This window comes from Delphinus delphis, chromosome 1, assembly GCF_949987515.2.
Source record: "Delphinus delphis chromosome 1, mDelDel1.2, whole genome shotgun sequence".
NCBI classification, from domain to species: Eukaryota; Metazoa; Chordata; class Mammalia; order Artiodactyla; family Delphinidae; genus Delphinus; species Delphinus delphis.
In genome coordinates this window covers 34,591,546-34,609,768 of record NC_082683.1, presented here as the reverse complement: position 1 = coordinate 34,609,768, position 18,223 = coordinate 34,591,546, and the positions used below count along the sequence as shown (strand labels likewise).

General features: G+C 43.4%; 1 protein-coding gene and 1 pseudogene across 1 annotated transcript; both read right to left on the bottom strand.

Moving 5' to 3' along the window:
* Positions 1 to 1,546: 1,546 nt before the first annotated feature.
* On the bottom strand, positions 1,547 to 9,229 carry ERMAP (erythroblast membrane associated protein (Scianna blood group)). Its single transcript, XM_060004330.1, has 9 exons — positions 9,145 to 9,229; positions 8,295 to 8,411; positions 7,405 to 7,437; positions 6,371 to 6,403; positions 4,556 to 4,576; positions 3,727 to 3,747; positions 3,608 to 3,634; positions 3,474 to 3,500; positions 1,547 to 2,271 (listed from the first exon to the last, which is right to left on the bottom strand). Exons 1-9 carry the CDS (start codon positions 9,227 to 9,229, stop codon positions 1,547 to 1,549), a joined length of 1,089 nt encoding a protein of 362 aa, XP_059860313.1.
* An 8,138-nt stretch (positions 9,230 to 17,367) lies between these two features.
* LOC132420157 (peroxiredoxin-1 pseudogene) lies at positions 17,368 to 18,024 on the bottom strand (annotated as a pseudogene).
* Positions 18,025 to 18,223: the final 199 nt, after the last annotated feature.

The window sequence follows — 18,223 nt, the reverse complement described above, 5'->3', positions numbered from 1 at the left end:
CTGTATACACACATATAAAATATATATTCTGGGGCTTCCCTGGTGGCGCAGTGGTTGAGAGTCTGCCTGCCGATGCAGGGGACACGGGTTCGTGCCCCGGTCCGGGAAGATCCCACATGCCGCGGAACGGCTGGGCGCGTGAGCCATGGCCTCTGAGCCTGCGCGTCCGGAGCCTGTGCTCCGCAACGGGAGAGGCCACAACAGTGAGAAGCCCGCGTACCGCAAAAAAAATAAAATAAAATACATATTCTGTTTCTCTGGAGAACCCTAATACATGCACTAAGAGAACTTCTGACAGACACATAGAGCCACTTTCTGTTGGGCAGAACTGTGCACCCATCTGCAAACTGATAGCCAACATCACCACAGAGAGGTCAGATCACATATGTGGTGTGACTTGAGAGTGATTAGGGTTCTTTCTGAAACCCACACCAAAAAAGCAAGTTCATTATTTTATCCTCACACCTGGTCTACCAACTTCCTATGTGAGATCAATACTCTCTGATCTAAGAGGCTGTTTGCTCCACAAATAGTCCAGTTTTCCAATATTATGGTCTTATAGAACAAAAGCTTCTGCACTGGTGGTTAAAACTGCCACTTCTTCTAGCTGGGCCTCTTTGAATCCCAGAGGGGATTCAAAAAGGCCAGTGCAACAGATGGCCTAACCCACTGCTGCCTTTTCAAGGCCACACACAGCTGAGCTGCTCTGTTTGAAGCCATACCTCCCAGCTTCCTCCTGAGGTTTTTCAGGATTACGGCTACCACGTTTAAAGTCCCCATACCTGGTTATCACCAGGTTAGCTTTGAAAACATGTACATTAGCACTGAATGTCACCAAACTATGCTGTAAACAGGATCAAGGAAATAGAAAAGGGTGGCTTTTTTTTTTTTTAATTCCCCTGGCCTTCTGCCCTATATTCCAGAAGAAAGAAGGAAGAGTGTGTGATCCAAAACATGTTTACTTTTAAAAAGCTGGCTATGGGGGCTAGAGGCCTGAACAGAGAAAAGGAGAAAAGCAGTTCTTGACAGGATAAGTAAGAAGTCACTGGTCATCATAACTTCATGACTACAAGCCTGAGTGCAGGATGAGGCAGGATGAAGTGCTTTTAAACAGCCCCTCGAGTAAAGAGCCCCTGTATCTCAGTGACACACATTCAACACCACCACCTAAACCTAATCTGATTGTTCATTTGGTTTTCCTCCCATCTTTTTGCTCACACCACACGGCTTGTGGGATCTTAGTTCCCCAACCAGGGATTGAACCTGGGCCCTCAGCAGTGAAAGCACGGAGTCCTAACCACCGGACCGCCAGGGAATTCCCATCATTTGGTTTTCAAGAATTCTTCCAGGGCAATGTAAACTTCAAGTCCCCAGAAGGAAGACACGGTTTAGAACTGAGCCCTGGGAGAAAGTTGGTACAAGAGAAACCACAAAGGGGCCTGGAGGAAAGGAGGAGAGATGGTCCAGAATCAGGTGGTTAGGCCAAGAGATTGAAATCCAGGGCACTGGGCTGGAGCATCTGGGGAGCAGGTGATGAGGCTCATCCCTAAAAAGAAGGAACCTTGAGCCCCTGCAGGGCTGGGCCAATGTCAGAGGGCCAGGACAGGATCATATCTGTGAGTGGGAGGAGCTCTTGTGCCTGAGCGGGGAGCAGAAGAGGGTCCACCTGCAGGGCCACGTCTCCATTAGCAAGACCTTTTTCTTCTGGCTTGGGGACAGTTGATTCTTCCGGTTTTTGGAGTTTAGAACAGATGATTAGAGGTGCCATGTTTTTCCCTCCATCATGAAGGCAAGGTTCAAAGAAAGGGCGAAGGGGGCCAGAGAAACTGTGGGTGAAAGTAAAGATGTGGGACTGGTTGGTCACGTTGTAGAAGGAAATGACTCCTGCTTCATAGTCCAGAAAAATCCCCACACAACGCGGGGACTCTTTCAGGCGGAAGGAGGTCTGCGGGGATGTTAGGGCCTCGTACTCATTCTTGCGATTCTGTCGCAGGAGCCAGTGTCCATTGGCGGGCGAGGCGGTGACCTTCCCCTTCCTGCTCACCGACTCACTACACACCCCCAGGGCCCATTTGCTCTTGTCTGCCACAGACACCTCCCAGTAGTGACAGCCAGCTATGAAGTACTCAGAGCCCAGGACACTGACGACGAAGTCAAATCGCTGAGGGTTGTTGGGCACAGGCTGCCTTGTGTCTCCAAGCTTCACACACCTGCGGTCCTCAGACAGGATGAGTTTGGGATGCGCTGTGTCTGGGTCCAGGGTCACAGTCACTGCAGAGAGTCACAGAGATGTGAGGTTTGAGACGGCTAGGTCTCAAGGGATCTTTGAGTAGCTTTGGAGGGAATAATCATCCCTAGGTCTGCAACCACTGTCATCAGCCCATTTTAGTTTATGGTGCCCTCACCTTCACATGTCCTGGAACTAAAGAAAACTGTCTTCCAGTCTCCTAGATCTGCTGGTGGTCTGCTAAGTAAAAGAGGAAATGTTTCTCACCCATCTGTGAAGCTGCCTTAATCCTTAGGAAATACTGCCTTTGTCTTTGCTGGTCCAAAGGAATCTAATGCATGATAATAAACAGGCTTTGATGTTAGACCCTGTAGCTAGATAGCATGTTTTGAGTCCCAGCTCTGCCACAAGCTAGTTATGTGACCCTGGGCTTCTTATTCACCTCAAAACCTTAGTTTCTTCATCTGTAAAGAAGGAATAATAGCACCACTGAATAATATGCTGGAGAAGCTGTTGTGCAGATCTGATGAGCTAATGCATGAGATAGTGCCTTGTTCACACAGTGAGTGTGTGACGCTCATTTTCTTAGCTAAAATTATTGCTTATAACTATCATTTTAACATGGTAATATAGAGAGACTTCCCTGGTGGCACAGTGGTTAAGAATCCGCCTGCCAATGCAGGGGGCATGGTTGGATCCCCGGTCCAGGAAGATCCCACATGCCGCGGAGCAGCTAAGCCCGTGTGCCACAACTACTGAGCCTGCGCTCTAGAACCCACAAGCCACAACTACTGAGCCTGTGTGCTACAACTACTGAGGCTGCAGAAAAATAAAACACTCATGCATCCAAAAAAAAAAAAAAAAATACAATGAGGAAATTAACGTGCAAATGAAAAACTCAGAAAAATATTTTGTGAAAAATACGACAAGAGTTAATATAGAAAAAGTCCCCACAAGTCGAAAAGTAGCCAGAATAGGACAGGCGCAGACAAGCCATAAAGATAAAATACAAGTAACCAATGAACTTAAGAAAAATCTCAAAAATCACAGAAAACCCGTAAGAAGAGTAAACCAATTATTTACCAGCGTTCTAAAAGAAGGGAGACTTTCTGAATCAAAGATTTTTTAAATTTGATAAGCAGATAAACAGATTTGACTTAATTTTTTTTTTTAATTACAGTCTGCCCTCCAAAGGAACAGAGCAATGGGCTCTGAAATGTGGATCCATTAAACTGGTGCCACTTACCAAAGTGTAGCCGGGCCCTTCTCCAGCCTAAAAGACAGAAAAAGGGATTGTTAAAGTAATGGAGAAATGGAGACCTCCTGGTGCAGTTGGAGTGGGGGAAGGTAGAGTGGGGGGACAGGGAGAGTGCACCTCACCTGAGTTTGCTGCAGCTCTCTTTAACTCTACAAAAGAAGAAACAAGGGGAGTGAGCTTTCACTGGAAACATAGAATCAACAGAAGTTGGTATAGAAGTTATAAGAACAGGGGAACTTACTCAGTTCATGCCGGAGTTTCTCTAAAGAATAACAATTCGACAAATCAGAATGAGGGCTTGTACATGCCTGTGATGCTCCAGTCCCATCCCAACCGCATTCCCAGAGCAGATCCCCACTAGCAATACCCTGAACTTTCCCCTGACAGTGTTTCCAACAGCAATGGCTCCCAGCCACGGTCCTGGGGTCCCCAGAGATACTGCAGAGGGTCAGTGAGTTCCTATGGGAGCCAAACCTGACTTGCAGATTGAATCAACAACACATCTCACACATGTAAGTGATGGCAACATAAACGTATGTAGATGTTGTGGGAGAAGAATAAAATATAAGTTCATTTAAAACTATTACTAATTTCCATTAGATTTTCTTATGCGTGTTTTCTCAATGTAAAATCAAATAGACATATCACGTGTCTGAAGATTTGGGGTTGTTGTCGTTATGAAGAGGGTCTCATACATGAACAGGTGGAGAAGCACTGTTCCACATATTCAGCTGAATGAGGATCCATCTACCTTGGATCCCACCGAAGGCAACGTCATGCCTGAGTGATAGAAGTGTCTCCTAGATGTCTTCGCCTATGGAGGGTATCTCTCTTCTTGCTAAAACATTTCCCATTTAGTGACTACATAACAATTGTGCAGGAAAGAGGAGCACAGAATATTTGAGGAAAAAGAGGTTTTAGGGAGCCAGGAAATTCCCCACCCTCATGCTTGAAGTATCCTTGCCCTTGGCCCCTCTCTTCTGCCCCAGGAGGTGAATCTGAGAGTCTCATCATAAAGCAAAGATGTCAGCAGAAGGAGGTTTGTGGCACGGAAGAGGAGCAGAACTTACTGAGGGCTTTATAGAGACGTCCTAAAAAAACAGAGAAACAGGCACGAGTGAGCAGATCCTGCCACTTTATCCCCAGGGCCCAGGAAGTCTCATCACTCCACCCCTATGCCCCCCAGCCCCCAAACCCCACCCCTGGCTGAAAGAATGATGACAATCCTATCAGCCCCCAATACAGTCACATCCCGCTAAGGGCAGACTGGGGAATTCACCGGTGCTGGTGCCACTTTCCAGATGACCTGGACTACCCTGACTTTGGTTCCTCTTCCCTTCCTTTTGTCTGTCTGGTTTCATTTCCGCTGTTCATATGAGTGTTTCCAATATGTTTGTAACCGAGTGTCCATGAGTGTATGCCTTGCCGCCCTTTTATAACTGTTTATAATATCTATGGTGTAAAACTAGCTGAAGGCCTACCATCGACTTACTGATGTGGGCTGTTATTCTCTACACTAACCTCCCCCCATCCCGCTGAAGTACTGTGGAGAAACACAAATTTGGAGACCCCAGAAGGTCTGGGACATGTGCATATGCTTCTGTGCTTTGGGGGAGTACTTGCAGCCTCTCTGGTAGGGTCATCTGCCCACATTTTCCCCTTAGCACTGGCCCTGCCACAGAGTTGAAATTATACATTTGAGTTCACTGCCAGGCCCTGTGCTAAGGGCTGGGCATATGTTAGGTGTTGGGCATTGGGGCAGTGAAGCTGAATATGATATGGTCCCTAACAAGGTAACGGTTTATTTTTACCATTCCCACTACCAACAGCCTCCATTTAGTGTGTCCTGTTTTTATGACGTAGGCCCTGAATCTGCTCAACAATATGAGGTGCATATAATTATTATTCCCATTTTACAGACTGGTGGTCTGAGGCTCAGAGGGACATGGAAATTTATCCAGATTATCCAGCTGGTAAGTGGCCAAGGAGGCAGGATTCAAACCCAAGTCCCTCTGATTCCTAGTTGGAGGCCTTCCCCACTACACCACACTGTTCCTTCCCTTCTAGGACACGACGGTCATTGTGTCCCTGAGGTGTGCACCCCTATGCTTTAACTAGTCTGGAGCAGATGTGAGGGGGGGAAGGGAGGAGATGCCGAAATCACTGCAGGTGGAGCCATTTCTGAGCCAGTGACTTGTCTTCCCAGCTAGACTTTCAGAGGGCAGAGCCCCACCTGCTTTTTGTACCTGGGATGTCTGTCTTTTACCCTCAGTGGCCCAGAGCAAACATTCAATTAATGAAGACAAAATGGCAATAAGGGAAAGGTTTCAGGCACTGTAGTAGGAGTTGTGTGGGTTTTTTTTTAAGTTGTCTCTTTTAATCCTGAAAATAATCGGGTGAAGAGATCTATTATCCCCATTTTACAGATGAGGAAACCAAAGCTCAGAGCAGTAAACCCAGCCAGCAAGTGGCAGATCTGAGCCAGGTGCTGCTGACTCCAGAGCCTATGCCCCTCCCACTGTATCACACCACCTCTCTCAATGCAAAGATTGTATGGATCCTCCTATAATACCATTTTAATATATGTTAAGATAGTATATGAATCTTCTTTTTAGGTTATTGGTGGGAAAGCCAATGAAGGAACCTATGAATTTTGACCCCAGGCATCCCTTTGGCCACTGCTACCAACCCTATAACCCCTTGATATTAAAAAATAAATTCCAATGGTATTAACAGAGAATATATGTGTGGGGTGTGTGTGTGTGTGTGTGCGTGTGTGTATACACATACACCACATATATATTGCATGTATAACAACCACCAGCATTTATGTAGGAGAAAAAATGTTATTTGTTCCTTACCCCTTATCCTATATATATAATTACCTTTTTCTTTTGCATGGTCTGAGAGAAGATTTTCTAGAGGAAGGAAAGTAAAAGAAAATGAGATTCTGTGACATTACCTTGAGGGTCCCTGCTTCCTATTGGGTTTATGGGCTCTTGAACCCGTCCCCCTCTATCTCCACCTCCACCTCCCTGATCCAGGCCCTCATCTCTCTCATTTGGATGCCAGAAAGAGCAGCCCAAATTGCCCCCAAATTCTGTTTTGCTCCCTCTGGTCTCCTCTCAACAGAGCAGCCAGAGAGAGCTTTCTGGAAGCACAATTCTGGTCAGGATAGCCCATTCGCAGCTTCTCCACAGCTCCAAAGAGAAAGACGAAAACCCTTCATGGGATCTGCAAGGCCGCACATGCTGATCCCCGCCTAACTCTGCAGCAGCACCTTCTGCCACCTTTCCCCTCACTTTTGCACCATGTTTCCTTCTCAAGCTGTTCTGCTGTGGGTGATTTCCTATTCCCTCTTCCCCCATGCCTGTCCGTCTTCCAGATCAAACATCACTGGGAACATCATCTGGAAACTCCTCTTTCATCCCTGAAGTTTGGTTGGTTCCACCCAGTCACCGTCTTCCCAGCCTTCAGAACTTCCATTTGTGGCTTCTGTACACATTTATTTGTGTAATTATTTAATGCACGTATACCCCCCTGACTAGACAGAAGTTCCAAGAAGGCAAAGACCGTGTCCGCTTTCACTCACTGTTGTGTCCCCAGCATCTGGTATAGTCTGCACTGCTTAGCAGAGAATTATCAGTTATTTGTTGGGTGCCCTACCTTAGACCTACACGACTCCCCCAGGATAAGATCAAGCCATGAGCTCAGAGACAAAATCACCAAACATACTGGAAGGCAAGCTATTACAAGGTAGAGTCAGCGGAAACTGGGAACAACAGGTTTTGACACCACCACCACCGTCACCACCCAGCAGATGCTGGGATCTTCAGGTCCGGAATTTAGATTAGTGGGCCCTGGGGACACAAAAATGAACAAAACAGAGAAACATACCTGCCCAGCCCAGGACACTCACCTACCTCCATTGCGTGTTCATAGAGAAGCCTCTCTGGAAGGGAGAGAGAGAGAGAGAGATGTAAGCTCGGCTTAAGGAAGGGCCTTTTCTAACAGGCAGAGCTGTCCAAGGGACCACAAGCTGCCTGAGCAGGACTTTGCTCCTTGTCGCTGTGGGTGTGTGACCATTAGAAAGGACTAGAGGGTCTTCAAACCATCAGACAGGGAAAGGAGTGTTCAGTCATGTGACTTTCAAGGTCCTTGGCAACCCTGCGAGCCATGAAATGCAACCATATTAATGAGGGTTTTATCTAATGGATATGATTGGATTCCTTTTTTTTTTTTTTTTTAAGATGTTGGGGGTAGGAGTTTATTAATTAATTAATTTTTTTTTTTTTTTTGCTGGGTTGGGTCTTCGTTTCTGTGCGAGGGCTTTCTCTAGCTGTGGCAAGCGGGGGCCACTCTTCATCGCGGTGCCTGGGCCTCTCACTATCGCAGCCTCTCTTGTTGCGGAGCACAGGCTCCAGACACGCAGACTCAGTAGTTGTGGCTCACGGGCCTAGTTGCTCCGCGGCATGTGGGATCTTCCCAGACCAGGGCTCGAACCCGTGTCTCCCGCATTAGCAGGCAGATTCTCAACCACTGCGCCACCAGGGAAGCCCTGGATTTCTTAATTAATTAGAAGACTGGCATCATGCCAGTCTTCTAATTAATTCACAGCTCTGCCCAGGAGATTTCTGCACTTTCTTTGATCCTCTCTTCAATGTGGGTCCCCAGAACACAGCTCTACCAGTTTTCTCCCAGACAACCTATGGATAACTGTTAAGTCTCTGTCTGCTTCCTCCCAGCCTTTTCCTAGAGAGGCTGCAGTACCAATTCCTGCCAGCCTGGGCTCCCTTACCACTTAGTTACCTTTTGACCTTCTTTGCTTCCAGATGATGTAAATGCCCACCATGATGAAAATCCCCAGGACAGGCAGGATCACAGCAAGAGCCACTGCTGATGAGGAGAACCTCCCTGGAGATGGGGCTGAAACAGAAACCACCTGTGACCACCCTCTGAGAGCTTCTCCGTGGCAAGGGCCCCACCTCGAATGGCAGGTGACTCAGGCACATCCCAACTGCCTCCATCACCTTGAGAGAGACCTCCAGCCACGTTGGTGAGGCTCTCTGCTTCCCTCAGCGACTCAAACCCCAGATGACCCAGGAATGACTTTAAAGTGAGATGTTTATCTCTCAGGATTGGTTTCAATGGTCCCGCCTAAAGACATTGATTCAAACTCAGCATCTCAACCACAATCTCATCCTGCCCGAGACTTTGGAGAACTGGAGGTGCTTCCTCAGGAACCGCTATAGTCTTCTCATGAGCACCCATCTGCTCCCCCTTCAAATCCTCACTCTGAGAAAGAGCAGCAGTCAGCGAACTCTTTGCCCGAGCCCTATTAGCAGGGGCAAAACTATTTCTATGGTGTCACAGCAGCAAGCCAAACGTCTAGACAGGAGAGAAAGAGGGACGGAAGGAAGAACGAGCGAAGAAAAGAACAGCAGGAGAGGCTCTAGGACAAGTGGCGAAGAGCCTAAGCTGGATGTGAGTCCTTGCTCAGCACTGCGTGACCCCCGGAGAGAGACTGAGGCTCGCCAAGCCCGGCCTGCCCTCTGGAACATGCACCCGAGAAGAAACAAGGCCTTGAGCCTGGCCTCCTTATTCTTGGAACCCCTTTGTCAGATGTCGCAGGCAGGGAAAGGGGTACGGAAACTCTCACCTGACACACGCAAAGGCAACTGGAGGAAGACGAGTGTGATGAAGCATCTGGAGAGCGAGGAGCCTGAGGAACTTGCCATCTTCATCCAAACTAGGAGGACAGACACAGGGAGGCATCAGAAAGAGTTGGCGAGCTTGATGGGAGAAAGGGTACCACCCAGGAGGTAGGGCAGTGATGGAGGCTGCATTGGGTACACTCTGGAGTCACAGGCCAGGTATTGAATCCCAGCTCTGCTGCTTACCTCCATGTGGCCTGAGTTTCTGGGACTCAGTTTCTCCATCTTTGAAATGGGTATAATAACTGTGCCTCCTGGCAGAATCATTGTGAAGATTGAAGGAGGTAAGTGCTCAACACAGAGGCTGGCATCATGGTTAAGTCTATAAATGCCATGAGTGAGCACTGCAGGGTGACACTCTGGGTGTGACTTAGAAGGCACAGGGAGGAGTCTAGAAGAATGAGAACCTATGCCCAGAGCTAACCAGGTAAACACGGGAGGACTGGCTTCTTTTTGCATTTAGTGTCCCAGGTCAGGCTTGGGAAGTGCCTATTGCAAGCCAATCGTGGACCCACAATGTAGCCTGGAGCTCTTCCCTGACAGCTTTTCAAGTTTGACTATTGAGAAACAAGAAACCAGGGCAGTGAAGTTCCTGTATTTCATTATGAAGGCACTAATCCTACAAGTTCAGGGTCTGCAGTTAGAAAGACCTGGGTTCAAGTCTTAGCTCCACCCGTGTACTAGTTCTGTGTCCCTGGGAAAGTAGACATCTGTGGGTCTTCAGTTCTTAATGTATAAAGGGGAAACTTCTTCACAGGCAAATGTGAGGGTTCAAGGACATGATGCATGTAGAGCACTTGCCACATATGCCTATTGTTATTATTACTAAACTAAAAGAGGACGATCGTCCCTGGGAGGTGTGGGTCACTGTGTGCACTAAGCACAGGGAGACCCTAAGGGATTCCCTCCTGTACGACTCTTTCCCCTCCTACTTGCTACTGTCTGAAATTCCTTGAGCAGGAAAAAAATCTTTCATGCCACCCCTGGGGTTGAAGTTCAAATGCAAATATTTGAGGAAGAGAGAAACTGTCTCTTACATTCTCTCCAAGACTTCAAACCCTTTCCAAAGAAGAGGGTTTTGGGAATTCCCTGGCAGTCCAGTGGTTAGGACTTAGCACTTTCACTGCAGAGGGGCTGGGTTCAATCCCTGGTCAGGGAACTAAGATCCCACGAGCCATGTGGCACTGACAAAAAAAAAAAAAAAAAAATAGAGGAGAGTTTTATGGAAGTCATAAGGCCAGATCTCTGCAGGTCTTGGAAGATGGCGAAGTGGGGCTTGGAGGAGGTGGGGCAGTCAAAGCAAGATGGGGAAACTGAAGATGGACTCAAGCTTTGAACACGTTTCCAGTTCTGTTTTTCTCACAGTGAGCAGCATACTGCTTTAGGGTTGTTTTCTTTGTTCGTTGTTTTAAAATCATGATGCATGCATATAACACCCCCCCAATCCCATGATGTTGCAAATGGCAACATAACGCTAGGACATTGTAAGGTTAGGAATACGGTTAGGATGGTTTTGTTGTTGTTGTTTGTTTGTTTGTTTGTTTTGCCTCCATCCCACCCACTTTCCTGCAGGTTACCAGCTACTCAGAAAGTGAACAAGACAAGTTAGGTAAATGAGAAAGGCTCTCTACCTTATCAATTAAGGTTGAAGGTGGAAGTAGGCAGGGCCCTGGATGCCCTGGAATTACCCCAATCCCCAAACCCTCAATGAGAAGGTATTTTTGAAACACAACCTGGGTAGCCACGCCCAGAGTGATGTGGAGCTGCAAGCTGAACAAGGGCTGCCTGAAATTTAATAAAAGGAGACCCCCAGGGCCCCATCTTCCTAGATTCAGATAGTTCATTAAGTGATTAAGAGGGTGGGCTCTAGAGTCAGCCTGGGTTCAAGCCCTGGTTCTGCCATCACCTCCCTGGTGTGACCTTGGACAGACTAGTTTACTCCAAGTCTCCTCTCATTCACACATGAAGTGGAGTTAATAATAGTACCCACCTCGTAGATAGGGCTATAGTGAGCATTCATAGAAAACATGTGGTGCAATGGTCTGCACCAGATACTAAGAATAAAAAAGCAGGGCTTCCCTGGTGGTGCAGTGGTTAAGAATCCACCTGCCAATGCAGGGGACACAAGTTCGAGCCGTGGGAAGATCCCACATGCCGCGGAGCAACTAAGCCCATGCACCACAACTACTGAGCCTGTACTCTAGAGCCTGCGAGCCACAGCTACTGAGCCCACACGCCACAATTACTGAAACCCGCGCACCTAGAGCCTGTGCTCTGCGACAAGAGAAGCCACCGCAATGAGAAGCCCGTGCGCCCCAGGAAGAGTAGCCCTCCCCAGCCCTACTCGCCACCACTATAGAAAGCCCGCACGTAGCAACGAAGACCCAACATAGCCAAAAATTAAAAAAAAAAAAAGTTGGAAATAAGTGAGGAATAATTAAAAACTGACAATGTGGGTTGTTAAAATACAAATAAATGTAATATATATTTCTATTTTTTTAAAAAAGCAAATGAAGTCCTTCCATCCAATTGTCACTCTGAGTAATGAGGGCAGGTGAGGTAGCTTCGGGAGGAGAGCTAGAAAGGATGACACCAGATACAGGACTTTCACTCTCCAGTCATAAGAGAAATGCAAATTAAGACCACAGTTAGATATGCTTTGTCTTCCTTCAAATTATCAAATATCAGGGGGAAAAATACCCAGAGTCAGCACACATGTGGGCAAACTGACTCCCTTGTCCATTGCTAAACTACTTTCACAAGGAAAATTTAGCAATAAGTATCAAAAGGTTTACATGTAGACAAAAGTTTTTTAGCCGCTCCACGGCATGTGGGATCTTCCCAGACAGGGGCATGAACCCGTGTGCCCTGCATCAGCAGGCGGACTCTCAGCCACTGAGCCACCAGGGAGGCCCTAGGCAAAAGTTTTAATCCAGTAATTTCACCTCCAGAAAAGATTACTACAGAAATAAATAAAGATGTGCATGAGGATTTGATGGTGCGGATGCTCATCACAAAGTTATTTACGAAAAGAAAAAACTTGAAAACAACCTAAAAGTCCACTAAAATGGGAATGATTATTTATGGTACATTCTTGCAATGAAATACTATGCAGTATTTCATAATCACATGATAGAACAATCTTTAATAGCACTGGGAAATTTTCACTATATCCCAAACAATAAATTTTTAAAACGAAGCATAGGATGATACAATTTAGGCAGAATATACTTAGAAAAAAGGCAAAAATGTAGATATTAAGCAGTGGTTATTTCTGAGGGTGGGAGAGGGGAATGAAGGTGATCTTTATGGTTTTCGCTGTGTATTTCCTAAATTTTCTACCTTGAACATGTATAACTGTGATTATCAGGAAACAAATATATTGAAAGAATCAGGAGGATGACCAGGAAGGGAAGGAGAAAGAGGAGAAGAAACAGAGTCCACTTTGGGCAAAGGCACACACAGTCCAGGAGGCAAAGAAGCACAGCAGGAAGTGCCTCCCGAGGTCCAAAATCAGAAGCCACAGCCACAGTTGCTTTACAGCATCTCTTCTCAGAGCTTTGAGTGGAAAATCAAGTGCTGCCAAATTTTTTATTTCCTATTTTCTTACATGGATGTAATAACCCTCTATCTGGTCACCGTACTGAGCTCCAGATCTATTCTTCTGATCTGGTTGGCCAGGATGGCCTTCTTGCATCATGTCCTCAGTTAACTTATATTATAATATATCAATATTATAACAATCAACATTGTGTTACTGTAAGATTGAATTAATACTAAATCATAAATATATTTTTGAGTTATTAATATTGTTCTGTATCCATAATGGCTCCAATTTATTGCATCTGTAGGTACTCTACATATATTATCTTTGCTATTGACAACAACCCCGAAAAATAGGTATTACTGTCCTCATTTTACACTCAGAACAAGGCAATCTTGCACAAATCAGGGTATCATGCAAGCAAACTGACGGGATCCTTTCTGGAAGTAGGTAGAATGTAAAACATGGATAAATAGATGAGTGAATGAGTGAATGCACAGCCTTGTGTCATGAGTTACAAAATACGCAAATCACTTCCTTCCTTCTCAGTGTGGTTATCATGAAATTCCTTTATGAAGAAAGCTCCCCTAATAAACATAAAGCATCATTTCACTTCCTAAAGTTCAATGTACATGACACAATTTGGGGACCATTGATATCTTAACAATATTGAGTGTTCTGGCCAAGGAACAGTTGATCTCTCTACTAATTTAGGTCTTCTTTAATTTCTTTCAGCAGTATTTTATAGTTTTCAGCATATAGATCTTACACATCTTTTGTCAGCTTTATTCATAAGTATTTACTATTTTGATGTTATTATAAATAGTATTAAGTTATTAGTTTTAATTTCTGATTTTTCATTACTAACATATAAAAATACAATTGAGTTTTGTATATTTTGTCTTATATCCCTGACCTTGCTAAACTCATTCACTAATGCTAGCATTTCTGTAGATTACATAGGATTTTCTGTATAGAAGATCACATCACCTATGAGTAAAGACAGTCTTACTTCTTCCTTTTTAATCTGAATGTCTTTTATTTCCTTATCTTTTGCCTTGTTGCCTTGGCTCCTTGCCTTGCTCCTGATCCTAGGGAAAACATTCCTTTTTCACCATTAGGTATAATGATAGCCATAAGGTTTTCATAGATGCCTTTTATCAAGTTAGGAAATTCCCTTCTATTTCTAGTTTTCTGAGAGTTTTTATCAAGAATGGATGTTAACTTTGTCAACTGATATGTCTGTATGTATTGAGATGATCACACAATTTTCCCCTTTTTTTATTGAAGTATAGTCGACGTACAATATTATATAAGTTTCAGTTGTACAACATAGTGATTCAAAAATTTTAAAGGTATATTCCATTTATAGTTATTCTAAAATATTGGCTATATTGCCTTGTTGTACTATATATACTTGTAGCTTATTTATTTTATACATATTTTTTTTTATGTTTCTGAAAGTACTGAGTTTATTTTAAAGATTGCATCAAGTTTGAATCTCAGTAAACAAAGCCATGTCTTCATTATATGTTGATTTTGTCAAAGAGCACAGACTTGCAAACATCAAATGATATGATAAAGTACTTTAAAGTAAAAGGTGTTTGCTTTTAGTACTGTGGAACTAAAGTATCGATAAAAAGTTAACGTGGAACTAAAATACAATATATATGTCTTCTGGGTGATTTAGGCCATAATGTTTTGGCTTCTTAGAAGTTTTCAAAATTAACAGTTTTCAAATGGATCCTTTTATCTGATTATTATTAAATAAAATAATATTTAATAATATTACATTATAATGAAATTATATTATTATTAAATATAAAAGGATTATTATTATCCTTTTATCTGCTATTTGCTAGAATAGAGGCATAGAAAAGATTCTCTCTGCTTAGATTAACGTACTCATACAATATATGCCTAAGCTGAAACAAAAAGGTCAAATATCTGAGAGATAATGGCATTCGTGATCACAAGTTGTTTTAAAAGGGGAAAAATGAGTTCCAACCTATTTCTTTTTTGGCCATGCCACACGGCTCACGAGATCTTAGTTCCCTGACCAGGGATTGAACCTGTGCCCCTGGAGTGGAAGCGTGGAGTCCTAACCGCTGGACTGCCAGGGAATTCCCAGTTCCAACCCATTTTAAAATAGTTCATTAAAAGTCTGAGCTCTTTGCAAAAGGGTGCCATTTTAAACTTATCTGCCATCCCACTTCCATAACATTTATAAGCATATTTCACTGGGCAAGCAAATTAGTAACGTGATTGCATCATAGCTGTGTAGTTAATCCAGAAACTTGTCAACTGAATACAACTTTGTGTGTGTGTGTGTGTGTGTGTGTGTGTGTATGTGAGGTCATCTGTTCTGACCACTGAAATATGCAATGAAAGGCTACATTTAGAAGCTTAGAAAACCTGTGGTTCAGTACATAGAAGTTTCAACTTCAAAAGAATAGGAATGTTATAATTACTATAGGAAATTATAATGTCTGAAATATCATAAACATCATTTGCAACTACTTTTTAATCACAACGATTTCACATCAGAAAGGTACATATTTTTGTTCACTAAAACTAATGAGGCAATTTGGCAACAAGAGACAGATTCTTTCTTTCTCACCCTCCTTTTGAAATTACACAGTGTAGAGCTACAGATATACTTAAGCTGCAATAATAATACCAAAAAAGGGAACAGGCGTTTGCTTTTCAAAATCACCGAAGTACATAAAATGTCAGCAGACAACAATACTATTCCATGACATCTACTTAAAATTTTATGTTCATCTCCCACTCTTCTCATCATAACGTTCACATTTTAATTATGTATTCATTTTGATTGTTTGCATGTGAAAACACCAACTAATCTATTATTTCAACATCAAGGCTATTTCTTTTGAAGCCAAGATAATTTTGGAGACTCCTTTTTCAGGATTCTTAAGGCAAAATGTTTAAGGTTCATGGCTGCTGCTTCGCCTGCGCTTCTGCTTGCTTTGAACCAGGTGGGGCTGTTAAACCTAAAAAAGGCAAACACTGCATTATTTTCTCTGGCTTCAAAGAAGACATCTTAGTCCCCATGGTACTGACTTTCATTGAAAATCTCAGGTGGCAGGGGGTACCCTTTGGCTGGTCGACTTTTCAGGAACATTTTCTCTCATCCACTTCTAGTTGTCTTCACTGGCTGCAATATCTTTTTCTTCAAATCCCATTTTGTTAGCTTCTAAGAAATCAAGCGCATCTTGCTGTTTCTTCTTGATCACCATGGAGCCAGAGGAAGGTGCGATGTACATACGGATCACTATCCTGGGAACAACGGTTGTAGCTGAGTCCTGCAAATGGCCGAAGAGCCTATTTTTTGCGTATGATTTTTAGTTTGTTAATATAGTAAATGACATTGGTTGATTTTTTTGAATATTATACCAACCTTGCATTCTAGGGGTAAACTCCAGTCAGTCATGAGGAAGTGTCCTTTTTATATATCTTCGGATAAATTTTTTTAATTTAAAAAATTTTTGCCTCTATGTCCATGAGGGATATGGGTACTTCTTTTGTAATATCCTTTTCTAACTTTGGTAATTAGGGTAATGCTGGTCACAAAGAATGAAATAAGAAGTATTCCCTCCTCTTCAATTTTCTGGAAGAGTTTGTACAGCATTAATATTATTTCTTCCTCAAATGTTTGATGGAAATCATCAGGAAAGCACCTGGGCCTGGAGTTTTCTTTATGAGAAGGTTTGTAAAGGCACATTCAATTTCTTTAATAAGTATAGGGTAATTCAGGTCATCTATTTCTTCTTGAGTGATTTTTGGTAGTTTGAGTTCTTTCAAGGAATTTGTTTAATTAACTGGCATAAGTATGTTCATAATATTTCCTTATTATTCTTTTACTATATATAGAATCTGTAGTAATGTCACCTCTCTCCTTCTTGATAATGGTAATTCGTGTCTCTTTTTTCTTGATCAGTCTGACTAGAGGTTTATCAATTTTATTGATCTCAAAGAACCAGCTTTTGGTTTCATTGATTTTCTCTAATGTTTTTCTGTTTCCTATTGTATTTGTTTTTGCTCAGATCTTTATTACTTCCTTTCTTCTGCTTACTTTGGGTTTAATTTGTTCTTTTCGTTGTTGCTTAGGTTGTTGATTTGTGGTCTTCTTTCCTAATACTGTCATTTAGTACAATACAGATGACTTTATTTGTCCTCTTTTCTAATATAGTCATTAGTTGCTTCGTCACAAATTTCTCCATAGGTATTACGTTAGTGACATCTGGAAATTTTGATATGTAGTGGTTTTCATTACATTCAAAATATGTTCTAATTTCCCTTTAAATTTCTTCTTTGACCTATGGATTATTTAGAAATGTGTTATCTAGCTTCCAAATATTTGAAAATTTTCAAGATTACTTTCTGTTATTGGTTTCTTTTTTTTTCTCAGTTCAAGTTTAATAGAAACTACAAAAGATCAAAAGTGATACCCTACTACTGTACACATCAGTTGGCCTGCCCCATAATACAGCTCAGACCATTCCCCCCAGAGGAAGAAAGGGTGGCCTCCCCAACACCTGCAGGAAAGGCCTGTCCTGTCCCCACACCACATCTGGGCTGAGTGTAAGGTCTTGTATTTTAAGCATGACAATAGTACAAAAGAGGTTTTGTTCTCATGGCCACCTACTGCAGCCTGGCCCTAAAATGGCCCAGCGCTCACTTCTGCTTAGAGAAATATTCTTTGCTCTTCTGGACATCAGGCTTAATGGTATCACAGCCGGGCTTCCAGCCACCTGGGCACACTTCCCCATGTTTGTCAGTTAACTGGAAGGCCTGAACTAGTCTCAGTGTCTCATCCACAGAGTGGCAGACAGGAAAGTCATTTATGGTGATCTGTCAAAGGATACCTTTATCATCAATAGTAAAAAGGCCCCCAAATGAGATGCCTTTGTAGGCCTTTAATACCCACAGTTCTGAGCAATGTTGCGCTGGGGGTCTGATATCAAGACAATGTTCGTGGGTCCCAGTCCTCCTTGTTTCTTGGGTGTGTTGATCCATGCCAGATAACAGAAGTGAAAAGCCACAGAAGCACCCGTCACTTGGCAGTTGAGTTTCTTAAATCCATCTGCCCTATCACCTTTCTGGGGCACAAAGTGAAATCAAGAGGGTAAAAGAATAACCCAACACATTTTCCTTTGTAGTCAGATAGGCCGATATCTTTTAACTGACCATCTGGCATAATAGATGTTGCTTTGAACTGGGGGGCAAGGTGCCCAATTTTGGCATGTCCTGAAAACATATTGCTATCAGCAGTTCTCAGACAGAAACCGCCAGGACCAGTCAGGAAGAAGACAGGCCTCTGTTATTGATTTCTAATTTAATTCTGCTGTGACCAGAAAACATACTTTGTATGACTTGAATCCTTTGAAATGTATTGACTTGCTTTGTGTGCTAGCATATAGTCTATTTTGGTAAATGTTTCATGTGTATTTTGCTGT

What these genes read in the sequence shown, in the direction of transcription:
- ERMAP (XM_060004330.1), bottom strand. Translation starts at nt 9,229, where the DNA reads ATGAAGATGGCAAGTTCCTCAGGCTCCTCGCTCTCCAGATGCTTCATC. An exon ending in TGAACACGCAATGGAGGTAG is followed by an intron (nt 6,404 to 7,404) that starts GTGAGTGTCCTG and finishes TCCTTCCTCTAG; the next exon opens with AAAATCTTCTCTCAGACCAT. An exon ending in AGACCATGCAAAAGAAAAAG is followed by an intron (nt 4,577 to 6,370) that starts GTAATTATATAT and finishes CTGTTTTTTTAG; the next exon opens with GACGTCTCTATAAAGCCCTC.